This window comes from Macrobrachium nipponense, chromosome 6 (assembly GCF_015104395.2).
Source record: "Macrobrachium nipponense isolate FS-2020 chromosome 6, ASM1510439v2, whole genome shotgun sequence".
NCBI classification, from domain to species: Eukaryota; Metazoa; Arthropoda; class Malacostraca; order Decapoda; family Palaemonidae; genus Macrobrachium; species Macrobrachium nipponense.
In genome coordinates this window covers 100754289-100774185 of record NC_061108.1, presented here as the reverse complement: position 1 = coordinate 100774185, position 19897 = coordinate 100754289, and the positions used below count along the sequence as shown (strand labels likewise).

At 40.8% G+C, this 19897-nt stretch overlaps 1 protein-coding gene across 5 annotated transcripts in view; it reads right to left on the bottom strand.

Moving 5' to 3' along the window:
* Nucleotides 1-19897, bottom strand: part of LOC135216729 (intraflagellar transport protein 70A-like) — a 351887-nt gene that overhangs the window by 36124 nt on the left and 295866 nt on the right. For all 5 annotated transcript variants that reach the window (XM_064252195.1, XM_064252192.1, XM_064252191.1 and 2 more), the window contains 2 exons: nt 18215-18379; nt 929-1008 (listed from right to left, as the gene is read on the bottom strand). In XM_064252195.1, the coding sequence (XP_064108265.1) occupies nt 929-1008; nt 18215-18379 (245 nt within the window). The remainder of the gene's footprint in view (nt 1-928; nt 1009-18214; nt 18380-19897) is intronic.

The following is a 19897-nucleotide window of genomic DNA, read 5'->3' as shown; positions in this document are numbered from 1 at the left end:
TGGCTTGGTATTAAGCTTCTTTTATTAACCAATCCTAGAATGCCAGAGCACATGTTCACAAAATGAAACACTGAAGTGTGTTATACAACCTTTAAAAAAAGTAACCAAAGGAACTATTATATGTTCAATTAACATGGATTGACAGTACAGTACGTAATGTGATTTCTTATCCTGAAATAAAGTATGTACATACATGAATGCAATCACACTATTTAACCAAAACTCTCAGAATTCCTGAACTAGATGAAAAAAGGTGTACCAAATTCAGTTTTTAAATATTACTTTTCGTAAAATAATTTAACAATTTATGCGGCAAGTGTACCTCATTAGAGAACTTATATTGTTCTGTTGATAAAATATTCAACATTAGAGAAAAAAATACCTGCTCATACTTTACCAGCAAAAGCAAAATCACAAAAGTCATGTTGATGAAAAGCACAGGTTCTTTAGAAGGCAGACAAAAGACCCTAAGTGACAGACTCCAGTAAAAAACAGTGGGTTATGATGGGCTACTTACTCTGGAAACAAAGAATCCATACTCACAAGTTCACACAGTGGAGTATTGGTTGCATTCACTTACTCCACCATCTGATAAATCTAGCATACCCACCACATTATTCCACTAAGTATAACATGCTGGTTGTGTTTTGGAGTTTGACAAATCTTGTATACTTACCAGATTATTCTTTTAAGTACAATTTTTTTTACTAGACTTATATGCATCTAATAAGTAATGAAAGTCAATAATCTGAGGTTCACTAAAGTGAGATGCCAATGTAAACTTGTCTTACATACAGGTAAATAAAAACAGAACTCTTCAAGTAACTTATTACATAACTCATCGAGTCAAATCCAGAATTACTATGATTTTGCAATTTAGAAATATCATTTTAAAATAAGAGGGAAAACTCCAATTCGAATACGTTACTTGGTTATGAAGAGTGACAGCATCCAGTTCCTCCTCAGATCTTGGTGGCATGTCTGTTAGAGCCTCTCTTGCTGCTTCATCTGATAAAATACAAACCTCAAATGTCACATTCTACTTTGTGAAATGACATATGCACAGAGAATATTCCCTGAAAAACTATGCAATAAAAATCATAAATCTGACACACACAGATACTCATTCAAATATACATGAGTTACAATTTCTTGATGATAGCCAACCATTCAAAATTGAGCAAAACTAATGGTATGATACCAGCACCAGTTGCCATGGGAGGGTGAGCTAGTAAAGCATCAGCCAACTAATGAAATAGGAAATTACATGTAGTTCACAAAAAGTAAGGATGAGCCACAAAGGCTTGTTATAGTCTATCCTTCTACTGTTAGCATACTTTACAATTCTTGCAAAAGGGAATTTAGTGTTTCTCAAAGTTCTATCAGTTACCTATCATGTTTCTGATCTGGTGATTTATACTAATTTGCTATTCTATCCATGCAAAATTTCAGAATTAGTGCATAAGATGTAGTGTTGCTAAAACTCCTTGATAGAGAATAATCATCTTTCCAAATTTGTTCATACTTCCAAGTTTTTAGCAACAGTGTAATGTTAAATATAACAAATTTTTAAAATCAATTTATATTTTTCATAGTTAACAAACCTGAGATCTTAACAATAGGATTAATTTCCAAATGCCAGCTGGTAACCGGTTAAAACAATCAAAGATTGTAAAGCAAAGAATCTGAGAGATCTGGCAACACCTGCGTGTAAGAGGTGATAGCTGGTCAGAGACCGCGCATCGGACCTTGTGCTTCAGTCTTTTCCCCACCCCAGGAGTTGTAATAAGAGATAGAGAGGGGCGGCTAGAGGTGGGTAGTAAATGTTAAGACCTCGGTTTGTTAATTATGAAAAATACAAACTGATTTTTAAAATTTGTCATTAGTTTATATGTGGAACAAAACCTTTGGTCTTAACACTAGGATAGACTTATCCTTGGTGGGAGGTACAGTAGTGCCTCAGGTTACAAAAAGGGATTTTGACAAAGGAAAAATCTATTTCTGGGCAGTGACCTGTGTCGCACAGTGAAACATTCCTATAGCATTCATTTCTAAGGTATAATTATTGCTAAATATACAAGAGAAAAAGCTACATTGGATTATACCAGAATAAATCTGGTTTGCTCACCCCTTTATAGGGTGTCTGTATAAAAACTGGGGCAAGTGAAACACTACCACAGGTCTTCTGCCATTTATTCTCTTCCTTTGTCAATTTCCCCATTCCAAAGAGGAGCCGTACCAACACCTTCCCCTAGCCGCTACTGCTACTACTAGCGCCTCGTCCGCCATTCCTGAATATAGCACCCAAGCTTGGGTCCCCAGGGTGAGGATCTCAGGGGTGGGTTCACTGGGCGATACAGGTCACTGCCCAGAAATAGATTTTTCCTTTGTCAAAATCCCTTTTCTGGGCCTAACCTGTGTCGCTCCGTGAAACAATAACAGAGAATAGAAAGCACAAGCTTGGTAAAGACATATTACAGAGTTACTGGAAGCGAGAAATTAGACTAATAAAAGTGATTCAACCTTCTTTAATACAGTTATATATATATAAGTTGTAAAGAATCTACAGTTAACTTAAATCTAGGTCCTCATTTCTGAAGTATATACAAATACTAACACTAAATAACATAAGGACAGGGTGATTACTACACCGTAAAATCAGATATTAATCAATATAACTTATTTTGTCTTATAGGACAAAAATAACCATACAAAAGTGGTGCAATATAACAGATCAAAAATAGGAAACCGAGGTGAAGACTAGGGGTTATAAGCAAGGCAGGTAGGAGAGAAAGCATAAGAAAAGAAGGGTAGGTATATTAATACTGGATATTTTAATATGACTAGGTTGTATCAGGGGAAACCACATTCCCTGCTGCCACTGCTGAAAATTTTAGGGCCTCTAAGGATTTCAAGTAGTGGCGTTTAAATACTTTTGGTGACTTCCAACCTGTGTACTTCCTCAGGTCATCAAAATTCATATGGTGGAAATAGTTAATTGAAGTAGCTACTGCTCGGACATCATGTACGTGGGGTACCGATTCCGGGTTGGCCTGTTTGATAAAGTAAAGGATTTTCTGTCTAATTGCCTTTAGTGAGATTGTTCCACCATTTTCTCTGGTAAATAAAGGACCTGAGGTTTTATTGGAAGTTCTGTCTAAGAAAGATCTCAATGTCTTGACTGGACAAAGGGATGGGTCTTGTGGTAGCGGAATAATTTTCCACGAAGACCATCTACTCTGAGGATCTTCATTTTTGGCCAAGAACCTTCTATCTGGTAGTAATAGAGCCTCTCCAGATGGGAGGAAATCAATATGATTTGGCTCTCTACATAGAGCCGATAATTCAGATATTCTGGCTCCTGAAGCCAGGCTGACAAGAAACAATGTTTTTCTTAGAAGGGTTATATAAGTACAAGATTCATTATTGGTGTCTGATGCTAATTTAAGAACATCGTTCAGAAACCAGGAGACTGAATGGGGTCTGTCTGCTGGTCTTAATCTAGCACAAGCTCTTGGAATTGATGAAAAGTATGATTCTGTCAAATTAATATTAAACCCAAACTGGAAAATTCTTCTTAAGGCAGATTTGGTTGTGGTAATAATACTAGTTGCTAGACCTTTCTCAAACAGGGTCCTGAAGAAAGTAACAGCATGATTTGTATTCATAGCTTTTATCTTTGTTTCCTTCAAAAAGGAGGCTAGTTTCTTTACCGCAGAATCATATTGTCTAAGGGTGGATTCTCTTTTATCTGATTCTAGAAACCGAGTGTTAATCGGGTCCATGTTGGCATCTTTTTGAGCCGCAAACTTCATGAAGTCCATAAAGTTAGGGCATTCTGAATCCACGAGGAAGCGTGCACAGTCCTTGTTTGTACTAGTTGTGTTAGCTTTGGATTGGGGATCCGTTTGGGACGAAGTCCCAGTTCGTTGAGTAACGGGTACCACTTGCTCTTGGGCCAGTTGGGAGCTACTAGAGCAACCAGTCCCTTGAAGGATCTGAGCTTGTCTAATACCTTCATGAGTAAATTTACTGGAGGAAATAGGTAAATGTTCTCCCAATTGTTCCAGTCTATGGACATGGCGTCCGTTGCCTGGGCTAGAGGATCCAGATTGGGAGCCACATAGTGTATTAACTTGTGGTTGGATTCTGTGGCAAACAAGTCTACTTGGAGACCCGGGCAACGATGACTGATCCATGTGAATGACTTGTTGTCTAAAGACCATTCCGATTCTAGCGGAGTTGTCCTTGACAGTGCATCTGCCACTACGTTCCTTACTCCTGCCAGGTGAGTTGCTGACAGATGCCATTGGTTCTTTGCTGCTAATGAAAAGATTGCTATCATTACATGGTTTATGTGACTTGATTTGGAGCCCCCTCTGTTTATGCAGTGGACTATTACTGCAATGTCCAAAACTAACCTGATGTGGATTTTCTTTGCCGGAGAGAGTTTTCTCAGGGTTAGAAATACTGCCATGGCTTCCAAAATATTGATATGCAGCTGGCGGAGTGTAATTGACCAGGTTCCTTGAACTTTTTTGTATTGGGAGTAACCTCCCCACCCGCTTAGTGAGGCATCTGTATGGATTACTAAGCTTGGTGGCGGGAATTGTAACGGAATTGATTTTACTAAACTTCTGACCTCCGTCCATGGACGGAGTCTTTTTCATAATATTGCCGGAATACTGGAAGCTTTGTCTCGTAACTTCCTGTTCGCTCTGGTCCGCCAAACTCGGTTTATGTCCTTGAGTTTGGCTTTTAGTAGAACATCTGTTACTGAGACGAACTGGAGCGAGCCTAAAACTCTTTCTAGGTTCCTCCTGGATGTTTGTTTGCTTCTGAGGAAGTGCTTCGTAGCGCTTGCTATTTGTCTCCGTTTCACCGATGGGATTGACAGTTTGTGTGAGTTTAGATCCCATTGGATCCCCAACCACTGAAACTGTGATGCCGGAGTTAGACGGGATTTCTTGTAATTTATCTGGAACCCTAGGTATTCCAGTAACTCCACTACTTTTTGAGTTGCTTTGTGACAATCTTTGTCGTCTTTGGCCCAGATAAGCCAGTCGTCTAGATAGGCCACTAGCATTATCCCCTGCTTTCTTAGTTCTTGAACCACCATTTCCGCTAAATTTTGTAAATATTCTGGGCGCTATGTTGAGCCCAAATGGCATTACTTTGAATGTGTAAGCCTGGTTGCCTAGCCTGAAGCCTAGGAAGGGGCGGAAGTGCCTTGCTACTGGAACATAATAGTAGGCATCTGTAAGATCTATAGAGGTGGTGACGGCCCCACGGGGAAGTAAGGTCCGTACCTGTGAAACGGTTAGCATGTGGAACTTGTTGCATTGAATGTACGACTTCAGATGAGACAAGTCTAATATTATTCTTTTCTTGTTTGAGTCTTTCTTTGGAACGCTGAACAAGCGTCCTTGAAATTTTAAGTATTTGGTTTTTGTAATTACCCTCTTTTGAAGAAGGTCTTGAGCATACTCTAACAGATCCGTTGTCGGATGCTGATAAAAGTGTATTGATGGAGGAGGCCCTTTCTTCCAACTCTATCCCAGTCCTTTTGATATTATGCTGTGCGGCCAATTGCTGAATTTCCAGCGGTTCTTGAACAGGCATAACCTCCCTCCTACCTGAGGGATCTCACTGTGCTGAGGGTCGACTACCCTTGTTTCCTCTGAAGCCTCTTCCTCTGCCGGATGCTCTTCCGCTGGCGGAAAGCTCCCCTGGCTCGACTTCCTCTAGCAAACCTGTTGTAGCCATGAAACACCCCTTGGTTTTCGTAAGAAGCATTAAAGGCTGGGGAAGATAAGAAGCTACTCGAGCTTTGAGGCTGTTGTGACTGGATATACTGATGTTGAGGCTGAGTCTTTGACGTGGATGGCTGGTTCACCTGATTTACTGGAACCGCCTGAACCATTGGTTGTTGCTGGTTGGATTGAAAAGGTTGGAACCTTCTTGCCTTTTTCTTTCCCCTTAGAAGGTTTGACGAGGAGTCAAATTTTCTTTTGGGAAAAAGTCTTCAGCGGACTCGCAAACTCTGGTTAACTCTGGCCGCTTCGCTCAGTACCTCATCACGTCAGCCCCTCCAGAAACAGGTTAGATCCCCAGATTGGAGCCTTGATCAGTCTGTTAGGCTCATGGCGGATCAAAGCATCAGCCAGAACGTGCTTTCTGCAGTTCCGTCTAGCTACTGCGAAGTCATATACGTCGCACTGTAATGTGTGAAGTAATGACTTCGTCAAGATCTTAAACAAGGGCTCTTCAGCGTACACCATGGTCGTCATTTCTGCCATAGTGACTGAATTTAGAGTCCTACACAAACGACTTCTGGCCTCATATTCCGTCTTAATGAGTGCTTCTGGGAGCCTGGGCAAACGTTCACTAAAGAGAGCTGTAGCGCAGTCCTGGCTTAATTTTCCCACTGAGAAAGTTGCCGGAGCATCCAGCCAGCTTTCTGTACCTCCCGGAAGGAGCACGGATGGTAAATCTGTCTCCCTGATTTGAGGCATTGGTTTGTCCTCTGCTGCTGCCTGAAGTGTTAGGTCCAGGATCTTGGTTGCGCATGGAACCGGGATATCCTCAGGGACCTCAAACATGGTGAAAGGGCTCTTGTGGCGAGTGATCTTAGTGTTTGAACACTCCCAATCAGCTAGGGTACGGACCCATGCTGATTGGGCCTGGTCCCTTGGAAAGATTACTGTCTCCCTAGGTACCTTGTTTTCTCTTACTAGAGCTTCCTCCGTCAGGCGTGCATAACCTGAAAAAGGAAACTGGAGACCCCGCGGATAGAATTCAAAATCCTCTACCGGCCGAGTTCCATAACCTTCAATTGACAGTCTGCCCTCTGTAAATGGGGCGTGGGCAGCTAGTCTCCAAGGGTTATTTGCCTTGAAAGGTGGTAACTTGGAGGCGTCCGGGACAGGCAAGGATTGTTGCGTGTGTCCGGATTGAAGGACTGCCTGCATCAGAGACTCTTGGGTCTCCAATCTTTGGGCCAGAGATTGAATAGATTGGCCTAACGCTTCCCTATTCGAGGCCAACTGGGCCGAGATTTCCATGAACTTAGTTTAGAACAGGTTATTCATTTCTAGCATGATCATGCTAGAAATAGCAGCCGGGTCCAAACTCAAATCTTGGTGTTTCGGTTTTGACAGCCTGGTTCTTGTACTCTGCCTAGGTGTCGAGACCTTACCTAAGTCCGCCGTCAGTTCGGGGGCTGATGACGGACTGGCACGAGTCTCCCTAAGGGACTTCGGTTTGGAAGGCTTAGGGAGGGGTTTGGTAATTGATCTATGGGTGGTTGGCCTAGATTTTACCTTTGGGGTTACTGACCTTGACTCGTTCCCTGAAGTCAAAGTTTTCTTTGCAAATCCCTGGAAAGAAGAAGAAGAATGAGACGGACTAAAGGATAGTACTTTAGCCCGTGGATCTACTGCCTCACTTACCCCCCTACCTTCATCCTGGGCGTCGGACATCATCGGTTCGAGGTCTAGATTGATCGCAACAACTTCCTCTATAACATCTCCCCCCAAGTCTTCTAGGTCTTCTGCCAGTATGGCTTGGGTCTCATCACGAATCCTGGTGATGATTGGAGCTGCCAGATCCGTTGATACCGCTACCAACATCTTCGCATTAGGGTATAGCAGTGAATATAACTCCTCAGACAACATATAGGGTTTCTTGCCCTTGGCATTTCTTCCAAACCCGCCTACCCAAATCTTGAGGGTAGCGAGAGCTGAATCCCTTTCCGTCTGCGAGTTCTGGAAGAGAATTTACTCGTTAAGCCGGTCAATTATTTAGTTTAATTTATGATCTGAAAGTATGATTCAATCTTCTTATTCAAACAATTATTTCACTATCTCATAGCATGAATCCGGACCTACTGTATCAGAGGTGAAATCCTGCATCAGGTTGTAACAGATCTCACAACCATCTGGGTGCCAAACTACTAAGTCGTCAATCTGGACTGCGCACCCCGCATGCGAACGGCATACCTCGTGTCCGCATGGTTGCTGCAGATTTGCAGTACAGGCTGTCTCCTGACAGCGGACCATCTGTAGATTGAAAATTGATACATGAGTATCACTGAAAATACCCGCCAGAGCTATATCCAGCGGTACATGCATTAACTAAAATTAATTCATGCCGGAATGTCGTTATGTGACGTTCCGCCGGGTATGATTCTGGCGGAACATGCCTAGTATATAAGCAAGTCAACCCTCCAAAATCGGAACTCCAATCTGGTCAGGTAGGCTAGGATGGCTCTGTTAGGACTTCATAAAGGAGGACACTATAAGGGCTACCGTAACCCTCGAAAATCGAATCTCGACCTGGTCAGGCAAGATAGGCTAGCCCCTACACTTCGTACCAGGAGATGAAATCTCTCTGGTACTGGGTGAACCACCAAACCAACGAATCAGCTTGGTCCAGTTAGCCTATACTATATAAGAAGGGTATAAGGATACTTCCCCTTGCCTAGCCTACCTTCCAAACCCTATTCCAGATCTGGTCGGGTAGGCTAGGATAGGCAACTCACGTCAGGCTATCGACCTTATCAAATGCAAATTAATATAAAAATTACAACAAATGCCTAAATCAATGACTAAACAGGACTACAATCAGTACAAGGAACTGATTGAAAGTCGTAATGAGGTTGTTATGATAACGCTCGCGGGTAACGATGCACCAAAGATGGCTGACTTGGGAGCGGCATCATGCTGGGCCCCCACTACGTACCCATCAGTCAAAACAATATCATAAAAGATGCATCGCTACCCAACTGTGAACAAATTGGCAATTGAAATACTCAACTTAGGTGAAGATGCTTCCTGACGATCAGACATTGCGAAAGGCTCACTATAAACTTGCCAAAAAGTCACACACGTGCGAGCAAAACAAGTACTATGAAAGGAATGATTGGGCAGGGCGATAGTAGCAGTAGTGGGACTTAGATGGCCGTTGGAACGGCTCCTCTCTAGAGCAGGGGAATTTGAGAAAGGAGATGTCTAATTGGCAGAGGACCTCTGGTAGTGGCTTTCACTCGCCCCAGACACTATACCAACGCTCTATGAGGGTGAGCGAGCCGGGTAGTAACCCTGGCATTCCATATGGCTTTTTCTCTTGTATATTTAGCAATTATTTATACTTTAGAAATAAGTGCTATAAGGACCATTTCAATGGACGACACAGGTCGAGCCCAGAAAAGGAAGTTCTATGAGACCTCCGGACCGCAGCCCAAAGGTAGGAAGAGGGTCAGGAAGTATCAGCCCTTCCAGGCCCCTCAGACACAGACGGTGATTCAGGCAGTTCCCGTCTCCCAGATTGATCAACCTTCGACCTCTAAGGCACGACCACAACAACAATTGGTGTTACTGCAGAGTCAGCCAACTCAACAGTCCTCGAGTTCGGCCACTTTCGTGACATCCCCGGCCTTCAATGCTTCGTTTGAAGCGCAAGGGGCGTTTTGAGGCTATAACCGACATGCAAGGGGAAGCAGAGCAAGAGGTGCTTACCGGCACAGAGCTGGTTCCAGAGCTCCCTCCAGAGGCAGAGGTCCCAGAGGAGGCAGAGGAAGTAAGACCTCATCCAATCTATGAACCTCTCCAGATAGGTGGGAGACTGTACCTCTTCCGGGACCATTGGACCTTCAGTCTGTGGGCCCACATTATCGTATTAAAAGGTCTGGGGTGGAGATAGATAAAAGGGCCTCCTCCACCAGTCAGATTCCACCAAATTCCAACGACAGACCTTCTAGAGTATGCTAAAGACCTTCTTCAAAAGAAGGCAATAAAGAAAGTCAGACACCTGAAATTTCAAGGACGTTTGTTCACCGTACCAAAGAAGGACACGGACAAACGAAGCGTGATTCTTGACTTGTCCCGTCTCAACTCATACATTCTATGCGACAAGTTCCGCATGCTAACCGTCTCGCAGGTGCGGACCTTACTTCCCCGTGGGGTCGTCACCACCTCTATCGATCTTACAGACGCTTATTATTACGTCCCGATAGCGAGAAACTTTTCTCCCTACCTAGGCTTCAAACTAGGAAGACAGGCTTACTCATTCAGAGTCATGCCATTCGGGCTCAATATAGCGCCCAGAATATTCACCAAACTAGGAGAGACGGTAGTTCAGAAACTAAGAGCTAAGGGGGTTATGCTAGTAGCTTACCTAGACAACTGGCTCATTTGGGCACCCAACAACAAGGAATGTTGCAATGCAACAGCCGAAGTAATAAAATTTCTAGAGTATCTAGGATTCCAGATAAACAAGAAAAAGTCCCGTCTCATTCCAGCGTCTCTCTTTCAATGGTTAGGAATTCAATGGGATCTAACTGCACACAAACTATCTCTTTCGCCAACCAAGTGCAAAGAGATAGCGAAAGCTACGAGACAATTTCTCAAGAACAGACGGGCTTCTCATCGTACCCAAGAAAGAGTCTTAGGTTCACTTCAGTTTGCTTCAATAACAGATCTTTTGTTGAAGGCCAGACTGAAGGACATCAATCGGGTATGGTGGAGAAGAGCCAACAGCAGATTCAGAGACAAAATCTCCTTGATTCCGCTGATACTAAGGAAAAGACTTCGTCCATGGACGACAATCAAGAGTCTTTCCAAGTCGGTACCGCTCCAATTTCCCCCGCCGTCTCTAGTAGTCCACACGGACGCCTCTCTGAGCGGATGGGGGGGCTATTCTCAGTACAAGAAGGTTCAAGGAACGTGGTCGACAGCATTCCGCCAGTTCCATATCAACATTCTAGAAGCAATAGCTATTTTCCTGACCCTGAAACGACTAGCTCCAGCCAGGAACATTCATATGAGACTAGTCTTGGACAGTGCAGTGATAGTTCACTGCCTAAACAGAGGAGGTTCCAAGTCGAGCCACATAAATCACGTGATGATAGCAATCATCTCGTTGGCAATGAAACATCATTGGCACCTGTCAGCTACTCACCTGGCAGGAGTACGGAATGTCATTGCGGATTCACTGTCCAGGACAACTCCGCTGGAATTGGAGTGGTCCTTGGACCCAAAGTCATTAAATTGGATTTGCCTACAAATACCGGGCCTTCAGGTAGATCTGTTCGCCACGAGTCCAACCACAAACTTCCATGTTATGTGGCTCCCAATTTGGATCCTCTGGCTCACGCCACAGATGCAATGTCCATAGACTGGAACAATTGGCAGAAGATTTACCTATTTCCGCCAATAAACCTTTTGATGAAAGTTCTACACAAACTCAGATCTTTCAAAGGGCGGATAGCACTGGTAGCACCCAACTGGCCGAAGAGCAATTGGTTTCCTCTTCTACTAGAGTTGAAACTTTGTCCCAGACGGATTCCCAACCCAAAGTTGACTCAGGTGGTACAAACTCAGACTGTATCAGCTTCCTCAAGAATTCTGAATGCCCTAACTTTATGGACTTCATGAAGTTTGCGGCACAGAAAGATGCTAATATTGATCCGCTAAACACATTGTTTGTGGAATCAGACAAAAGAGAATCGACACTCCGGCAGTATGATTCGGCAGTGAGGAAGTTAGCCATCTTTCTAAAAGAATCAGATGTTCAGACAATGACTACGAATCTGGCAATTTCATTTTTTAGAACTCTGTTCGAAAAAGGCCTAGCTGCTAGTACCATTACTACGACTAAATCCGCCCTGAGGAAGATATTTCAGCCTGGCTTTAATATTGATTTGACAGATTCGTACTTCTTGTCTATCCCTAGAGCATGTGACCAGTAAACCGGCCTCATACAATCTCCTGGTTTTTAAATGACGTTCTCAAGTTAGCTTCAGATACTGATAATGAATCATGTCCATATATAACTCTTCTCAGGAAAACATTATTTTTACTGAGCCTGGCCTCAGGTGCCAGGATATCTGAACTGTCGGCTCTCTCTAGAGAACCAAATCATGTTGATTTCCTCCCGTCAGGAGAAGTTCTGCTTTCTCCGGATCTGAAATTCTTGGCAAAGAATGAAGACCCTCAGAACAGATGGTCTCCGTGGAAGATTGTCCCTCTTCCACAGGACCCATCATTATGTCCAGTTATTACATTAAAATCTTATCTTGACAGACCTTCTAATAGGTCTTCAGGTCCTCTTTTAATTAGAGAGAATGGTGGAACCATTTCTTTGAAGGCCATCAGACAACAAATTCTTTATTTTATTAAACAAGCTAATCCGGATTCAGTTCCTCAGGTCCCTGATATCCGAGCAGTGGCTACCTCAGTTAATTATTTTCATCATATGAACTTCAATGATCTCAAAAAGTATACGGGTTGGAAATCTCCGACAGTATTTAAACGCCACTATCTAAAGTCTTTAGAGGCCCTTAAATATTCTGCAGTGGCAGCAGGGAATATTGTTTCCCCTGATACAGCCTAATTATGTATTTTGTAATTTTGTATATTATTAATTATCATTGATTTTGCTATTAATTACCTTTTGGTACTCCCTCTCACCTACCTGCCTCGCTTGTATTCCCTGCCTTTTTGCCTTTTTGTTATGGACTGGATTGCTTATCAACCCACTCCTGTACTTGTACATAGTTCATTATTTCATGTGTTATTATATTCATTACCTGTTCTCATATATGATTATAAGTTATTTACTCCTTGTATTTTGTTATCCTTAACTTGGATTATTAAAACAATAATTGTAAGAAAATTTTTTTTACCTTTCATATAAGAAATTTTTTGTTTTACTCTCAATTTACCAAGCTTGTATGGGCAATTCTCTGTACCTATTTCACTGGGCGACACAGGTCGATCCCAGAAAAAGGATTTTGGCAAAGGAAAAATCTATTTCTGGGTGAAGACCTGTGTCGCCCAGTGAGCCCATCCTTCTCTTTTCCTTTCCCCACCCTTTAGCTGGCCCAAGCTTGGGTCCTTATTTCTGGAATGAGGGATCTTGGCAGAGGTAGTAGTGACGAGCGGAAGGTAGCCGTTGTAACAGCACCTCTCTGGCGGGGGATTTTTGACAGAGGAGAGACCTAATTGGCAAAGTATCTGTGATAGTGGCTTCCACTTGCCCCTGATGCTATACCGACACCCTATGAGGGTGATCGATCCAGAGGTAGTAACTCTGGCATTCCATATGGCTTTTTTCTCTGGTATATTTAGCATTTATTTATACCTAGAAATGAGTGCTATAGGTACATTTCACTGGGCGACACAGGTCTTTACCCAGAAATAGATTTTTCCTTTGTCAAAATCCCTTTATACAATCTCAATAACTGGAGTCTATCTGCTCCCCAAGATGTACTTGACAAAACTTTCAAGATATCCAAGGATTTTCTGCACTTAACCCTGAGATTTAGGATATGGGGAAGACATGTCAACCGAGTATCAAAAATCATTCCTAAAAACCTTGTTTCATTAACACAAGATATTCTCTGGCCATTTACATATAAATCTGGGTCTGCATTTATCCCTCTAATTCTACAGAAATGCATGGATACTGTCTTTGATGAAGAAAATCTGAAACCATGCACTTCAGCCCATTTCACTACCTTATTTATTACTATTTGTAGATGACGTTCTGCTACTGACATACGTGCAGCTGCAAAAGATAAAGAAAAGTCATCCACAAAGAGTGTGTACATAACATCATCAGGTATTTGCTTTACTATATCATTAATTGCTAGAGTAAAAAGTGTTACACTTAACACACTGCCCTGAGGAACACATTCTTGTTTACATACTTCAGACAGAACTGCTCCTACTTGTACTTGGAAATAACGATTTTTTAAGAATAGCTTAATAAAAATAGCTAATTCTCCTCTTAAACCATATTCATGGACTACTTTCAAAATTCCATACCTCCACGTAGTATCATACGCTTTTTCCAAGTCGAAGAAAACCGTGATAAAGTGGTGCTTATAGGCAAAGGCTTCACATATTGCAGACTCCCTTCTAACTAAGATATCAACAGTGGATCGCATACTGTGGAAACCGCATTGGGCCGGAGAGAAAGTTTCCTCGCTCTAGATACCACACTAAACGAGCATTCACCATTTTCTCCATTAGTTTACACAAACAAGATGTTAGGGCAATTGGACGATAATTTCCTACGAAACAACTATCCTTTCCAGGCTTGACAAAAGGAAGGACTCTTGCTAGTTCCCAACATAAAGGGTAGTAATGTTCTTTATAATTTCTGTTTATTATACTGAGTATAAATCTTTTAGTATTCTGAGCAGCATGCTTGATCATAGAATATGAAATTTCATCAGGACCAGGAGCAGATTCTTTACACTTTGAGAGAACCAATTCAAATTCTCTCATAGTAAATGGAATATTATAAGACTCCTCTTTATTTGTTGTGGAATCAAGATATTACTGTTCCATTTGTTTTCTGCTGTTTGCATATGGTTTCTCATTATCGTTTTTAGATATTTTAGCAAAATGTAGGGCAAACTCATTTGACGCTACTTTTGGATCTCCTACATTTATGCCATTTATTTTTAACACAGGTGGTTGGCTAGGTACAACTTTCCTGCTATTTTCCTTATCTTCTTCCATACTAATGTGATGGGAGTTTTGCAATTTATGGAAGAAATGAAGTTTGTCCAAAATTTTCTTTGTGCATTTTTAATTTCAAACCTAAACTTTGCCCTAGCCTTACGAAATTCTACCAGGTAATAGTTACATTTCCGTCTTTTATACCTAGTAAAACAAGAACTCATAGTTCTATGGGCTTCATGGCATTTTTTTTACCACCATGGTACTGGTCGGCGCATAAATAGACCTGATGTTCTTGGAATTGACTGAAGTCCAACTGCAAATAAAGTAGTTATTAACAATTCAATAGCATCCTCAATGAATTCAAATTCCTCTGCTGTAGCTTCGATTGACCTATGCTCTTCAAAATTTGCCCAGTCAGCTCTATTTACACTCCAACGGGGTAATCTTGGACATGGAGGACTTGATCCAGTGCTAACAACAATTGGAAAGTGATCACTACTGTACCTATCATCGATCACTCGCCAATTGAAGTCCATAATGGCATTGGCACTATGTATTGACAAGTCGATGGCTGTTAAAGTACCGGTCTGTACATGGAAATGGGTGGGTTCTCCAGTGTTTAGAACACCAACATTTTCACTTTCAATAATGGATGACAGGTAATTTCCTCTCTCATTAGTAATTAAATCCCCCCATAAAGGATTTCTTCCATTCATATCACCTAGGATGATGAAAGGCAGAGGAAGCTGTCTGATGAGATTACAGAAATCAGTACTAGGGAAAGCTACATTTATTGGAAGATATACAGAACAAATTGTATATTTATGAGGCAGAAACACTTGCACTGCAACAGCTTGCAAAGAAGAATTAACAGGAAAATGCTTGTGTGGAGTATCATGGCGAACATATAACATTGCTCCACCCAGGTTTCTATTATTTTGATTTAGATCTGAATGGTAAGCAACATATTCTTTAGGGCAAGGAATAAAATCACTGCTGAGCATAGTCTCCTGCAAAGCTATGCAAACAGGAGACAACTCAAAAATTAGCATTTCGAGCTCCTCCCATTTAGCTCTCAGGCCCTGACAATTCCACTGAAGAAAATTTAAGAATTTACTTGAGTTTAGAGGCCTTGATAATAGGGCCTCTTTGAAGATATTTCGTCTTCGTAGAGTTGCCAGGAATTTGGGGAATCCTGTTTTGTTTTTTCTTAGAGGGAGACTGCCTGCCACCCTCAGCCTCCTTTCTTTTTGGGACTCACATTGCTACCTCCATACAGGAAGCAACTTCTGGTTCTTGGCTGGCTGCCTCTGTAGCTGGTGTTCCAGGCTCCCAAGAAGCCATTGCATCAGCCAAGAAGGGCGACCCTCCAAAAGAGGCATGCACATCAGCAAGGACAGACATATATTCCAAATTACTTACACCAGTCAAAACAGATGCTGCTTCCAAAGAAACTGATGCATCAGCCAAAGCTGATGCTGCCTCCGAAGAGGTTGATGCATCAGTCAAGGCTGATGCTGCCTGCAAAGAGACCGGTGCACCAGACAAAGCTGATGCTGCCTCCAAAGAGGCTGGTGTGCCAGCCAAAGCTGATGCTGCCTCCAAAGAGGCTGGTGCACCACCTGAAGCTGGTGCTGCCTCTGAAGAGGCCAGTGCTCCAGCCAAAGTTGATGCTGCCTCTGAAAAGGCCGGTGCACCAGCCAAAGCTGATGCTGCCTCCAAAGAGGCCGGTGCACCAGCCAAAGCCGATGTTATTTCTAAAGGGTTTTGCACATCAACCAAGGATGATGTTGCAGTCGTAGACATTTTAATTTGAGCTTTACCCAAGTTGTTTTTGCTGCTGCTTTCTGTTACATGGGATTTTTGAATTTTTCCACCTGTTCTAAATGAATTTGAAACATTATTTGAATTCACTTTCCTCCTTCTCAATTGTTGTCTATTTGCAGCAACACTTGCAAAAGATACCTCTGGTCTTATATATTTATTCAGTTCTATTCTTCTGGCTTCTGCAAAAGTAACTTTCTCGAGGACTCTAGTATACTGAACTTCTTTTTCAAAAAGGAAAACATCACATGAGTTCGAGGATGACTGGTGTGCTTCCCCACAATGAATGCATTTTGGTTCAGCATGGCAATCACCATGCTCAACTTCTCCACAATTTATACAAATTGCAGGGTTTCCTTGCAACTTGGATCTACAGGACCCAATTATATGCCCATATTCCTGACAGTAAAAACACCTCCTGGGTCTCGGCACATACTGTTTCACTTTATATCTATACCAAGCCACTTTAACAAAATTTGGCAATTTAGAAGAATTGAAAGTTAATAATAACTGTGGCATAGGACACCATGCCCCGTTTACTTTCTTTTTTAGTCTTTCCAGCTTCAATACCCCCTGATCTTTAAGTTCATCTTCCAGTTCCTCTTCAGGATGAATCATAAGATGAGGAGCATATATAATTCCTTTGGTATGATTGAAGGTATCATGTGGTTTACATTTACTCTGAATTCCTCCCAGTAAACTCAGAGATTTCAATATCTCATTTTCTTCAAATGATCTAGTCTCTACCAAAAGCTTATTTCTACCTTGTGGCAATACCTTAGGTTCCCTCCCACAACATTTTACAATATCCCTATGTACTTCAAAAATATTCATAACTTTATCCTCAAAGGTAATGGTTAGATATTTATCAAATTCATTAGGTACACATCCTCCAGATTCTTCTAAGGATTTTCTTCCTACAAAATTTCTTCTCCCTTGATGGGGAGTATATCGTGTCAGTGTAACCACACTGGATTGAAGAGTCTTCAATGAAGAATTGAGTGATGGTGGTGGGGTGATTTATTCACCCCGGTAGGTACTGCCATGCCACTAAGGTCAATTCAGAGCATCCTTACTAATCCTGGTACTCTGTATCACCTTCTCCTATTTTCACTATTTCTCTCCTTCCTCTGTCCGGATGGATTTTGTTGATGACCTTAGCATGAATTTGGACACGCTCTTACTGTTCTTTGGAGTTGAAGGAGGGTGGAGTGGGATGGCATGCCTCTCCACCCGTAGAACTGGAGTACCCAACGTGGTCGAGTGAGGGGAAACTTTTATGTCAAACCCTGCATTCGGTGCTGGGTCTGATCTCGATGGACTGACGACCCTCAAGGTACTGAATGTGGGGTGTATATCTAGGTTGTACCCCTAGGGTGCCTCAATAAGGGAATTGCATCCTCTAAATGTGGCTCCATGGTGGGTATGGCGAAAACCTAGACGAATCTTTTATATATCATTCTATGAGAAACTTAAAACCCCAAAATCCTGATACCTGAGGGAAATTAAGAATAATACCAAAGAAAGTGAAAAAGGTAGAAGCATCTTAACTGAAAGGAAAGAGAGTGAAATAAATGAAGGATGAATACAAAAATAAATGCAACTCATAACAATAAATGACATAAAGTACAACTTTCTACAGAATATAGGCATAAAAAGTGAGGAACTTACAGTAATTGAGAGGGACTTCTCACCCCCAATGGTAATGTTTGCCCACTTTGCTCTAAAGCATAAGGCAAGTAATAAATGGAAACTACAATATGAACACAATAACCTTTGTACTCCAACTGTAATTGTTGCCATTCTGAAATTATCTACTTTCATCTGTCAGTAAATCAGGCACAGGTAAAATAAAGTCTTGTATACTGCAATATGAAAAAGCACACACAATTAATATTTCATCAAAGAATACTTACAATTCTTCAACTGGTATTCAATAGCTCCCTTCAGATTAAATGCCTCAATCAATGCAGTCTCATGAAGAGTAAGTGTATTCCCAACACTTCGAACTTCAATGCCTTCTGTGGTCATACCAACACTTAATTCTGGATGTTCACGGATACCCCGTTCAATTATGTCAGCTGCAGTATATGGGCAAAAACAGAAATTTTTTTTTAACTTTACAACAAATATCAAGAAACTTTTAAACAACTTTTCACATATTACTCACTGAACCACAGCACTAACTTTCAACAATTGTGTGAAGTAAATCAAATTTTCCTATAACAAATACGTATTATTAAATACAGTATCATAACTCAACCATTGAGTTAAGAATATATACTACTCCATTCTCACAAAGCTGGTTATCGATTACAAATTAAACCATTAAAATATTTTTAAAATTTTATCAGTTTCTTAATTTTAGTAAATCATAGCACATTAAAGAAATACATGTATCAAGTCAATAATTTTATAATGTTGGGGTTGTTTGTTAAGTTGACAATGGATATAAGGCACTACACATACTTTAACCTCCTCCTCTTCTTTGTTTTTTCTTTGTTTTTCTTTTTTTTTTTTGAGGAGCAAAGGTGATGCAAGAATTCTAGAAGTTAATGTGAAAGTTCTGTAAGTCTAATATTAGTGTTACACATAATAAAAATTTGTTTACAATTAACTTTAATATTACTTTATATTACACGTAAATATACTAATACTTAGTGTCGGCGGCCAGGAACGGAACCACTGCTGCTAACTGAGGGCTGCTTGTATAATAATTTCTATATTACAAGTACTGCAAGAAGCCAAAGACTGACGCTATATATATATATATATATATATATATATATATATATATATATATATATATATATATAGATTATTATACAACCACAAGTAACAAATGAAGATTGTATATTAAGTACAAGCAAGAATCAATTTAAAGCAGCAGTACCTAGCACTTTTGTATATTCTTGATACACCTCATCAGTGTAAAACATATGAAAAATAACTTAGAAATTTCAAAGGTAAACATAAAAACAAAAAATGAAAAAAAAGTAAATTATAGAACAACCAAACAGCCGAGTCTAGAAGCAAATGGTCTGCTGCCTAGAATTACAATGAAAGAATAAATACTACAATCAGATATTAAATTACTAAGCAGTCAATCACTAAGTTACTAAGTTGTCAATAATACATTTTGTAAGCCAGTTATCTACTTAACTTATGTTTCATTATGCTAGATTCTATAATGTTTCTTTTAACAACTCTACAAAATTTCCTTTGAATTTTTTCCAATTAACTGCAAGATTAAAATTGTTCATATACAGAAAGAGGGCACTTGATGTATTTCTGACACATACTTAAACAAAATGTGTGTTGATTTGGTCTTGATGCTATTAGTTTGCCACTTTCACCAATATATATATATATATATATATATATATATATATATATATATATATATATATATATATATATATATATATAATATTCACAGTTGTCCCCCGTATTCGCGGGGGATGCGTACCAAATCCCCCCGTGAATAGTTAGAACCCGCAAATAGTTGAAACCCCTATAAAAATGCTTAAAACCTATTTTATTAGTTAAAACTCAAGAAAAACCCACTATAAATTTTAATACCTGGTTGTTAAAAAAAA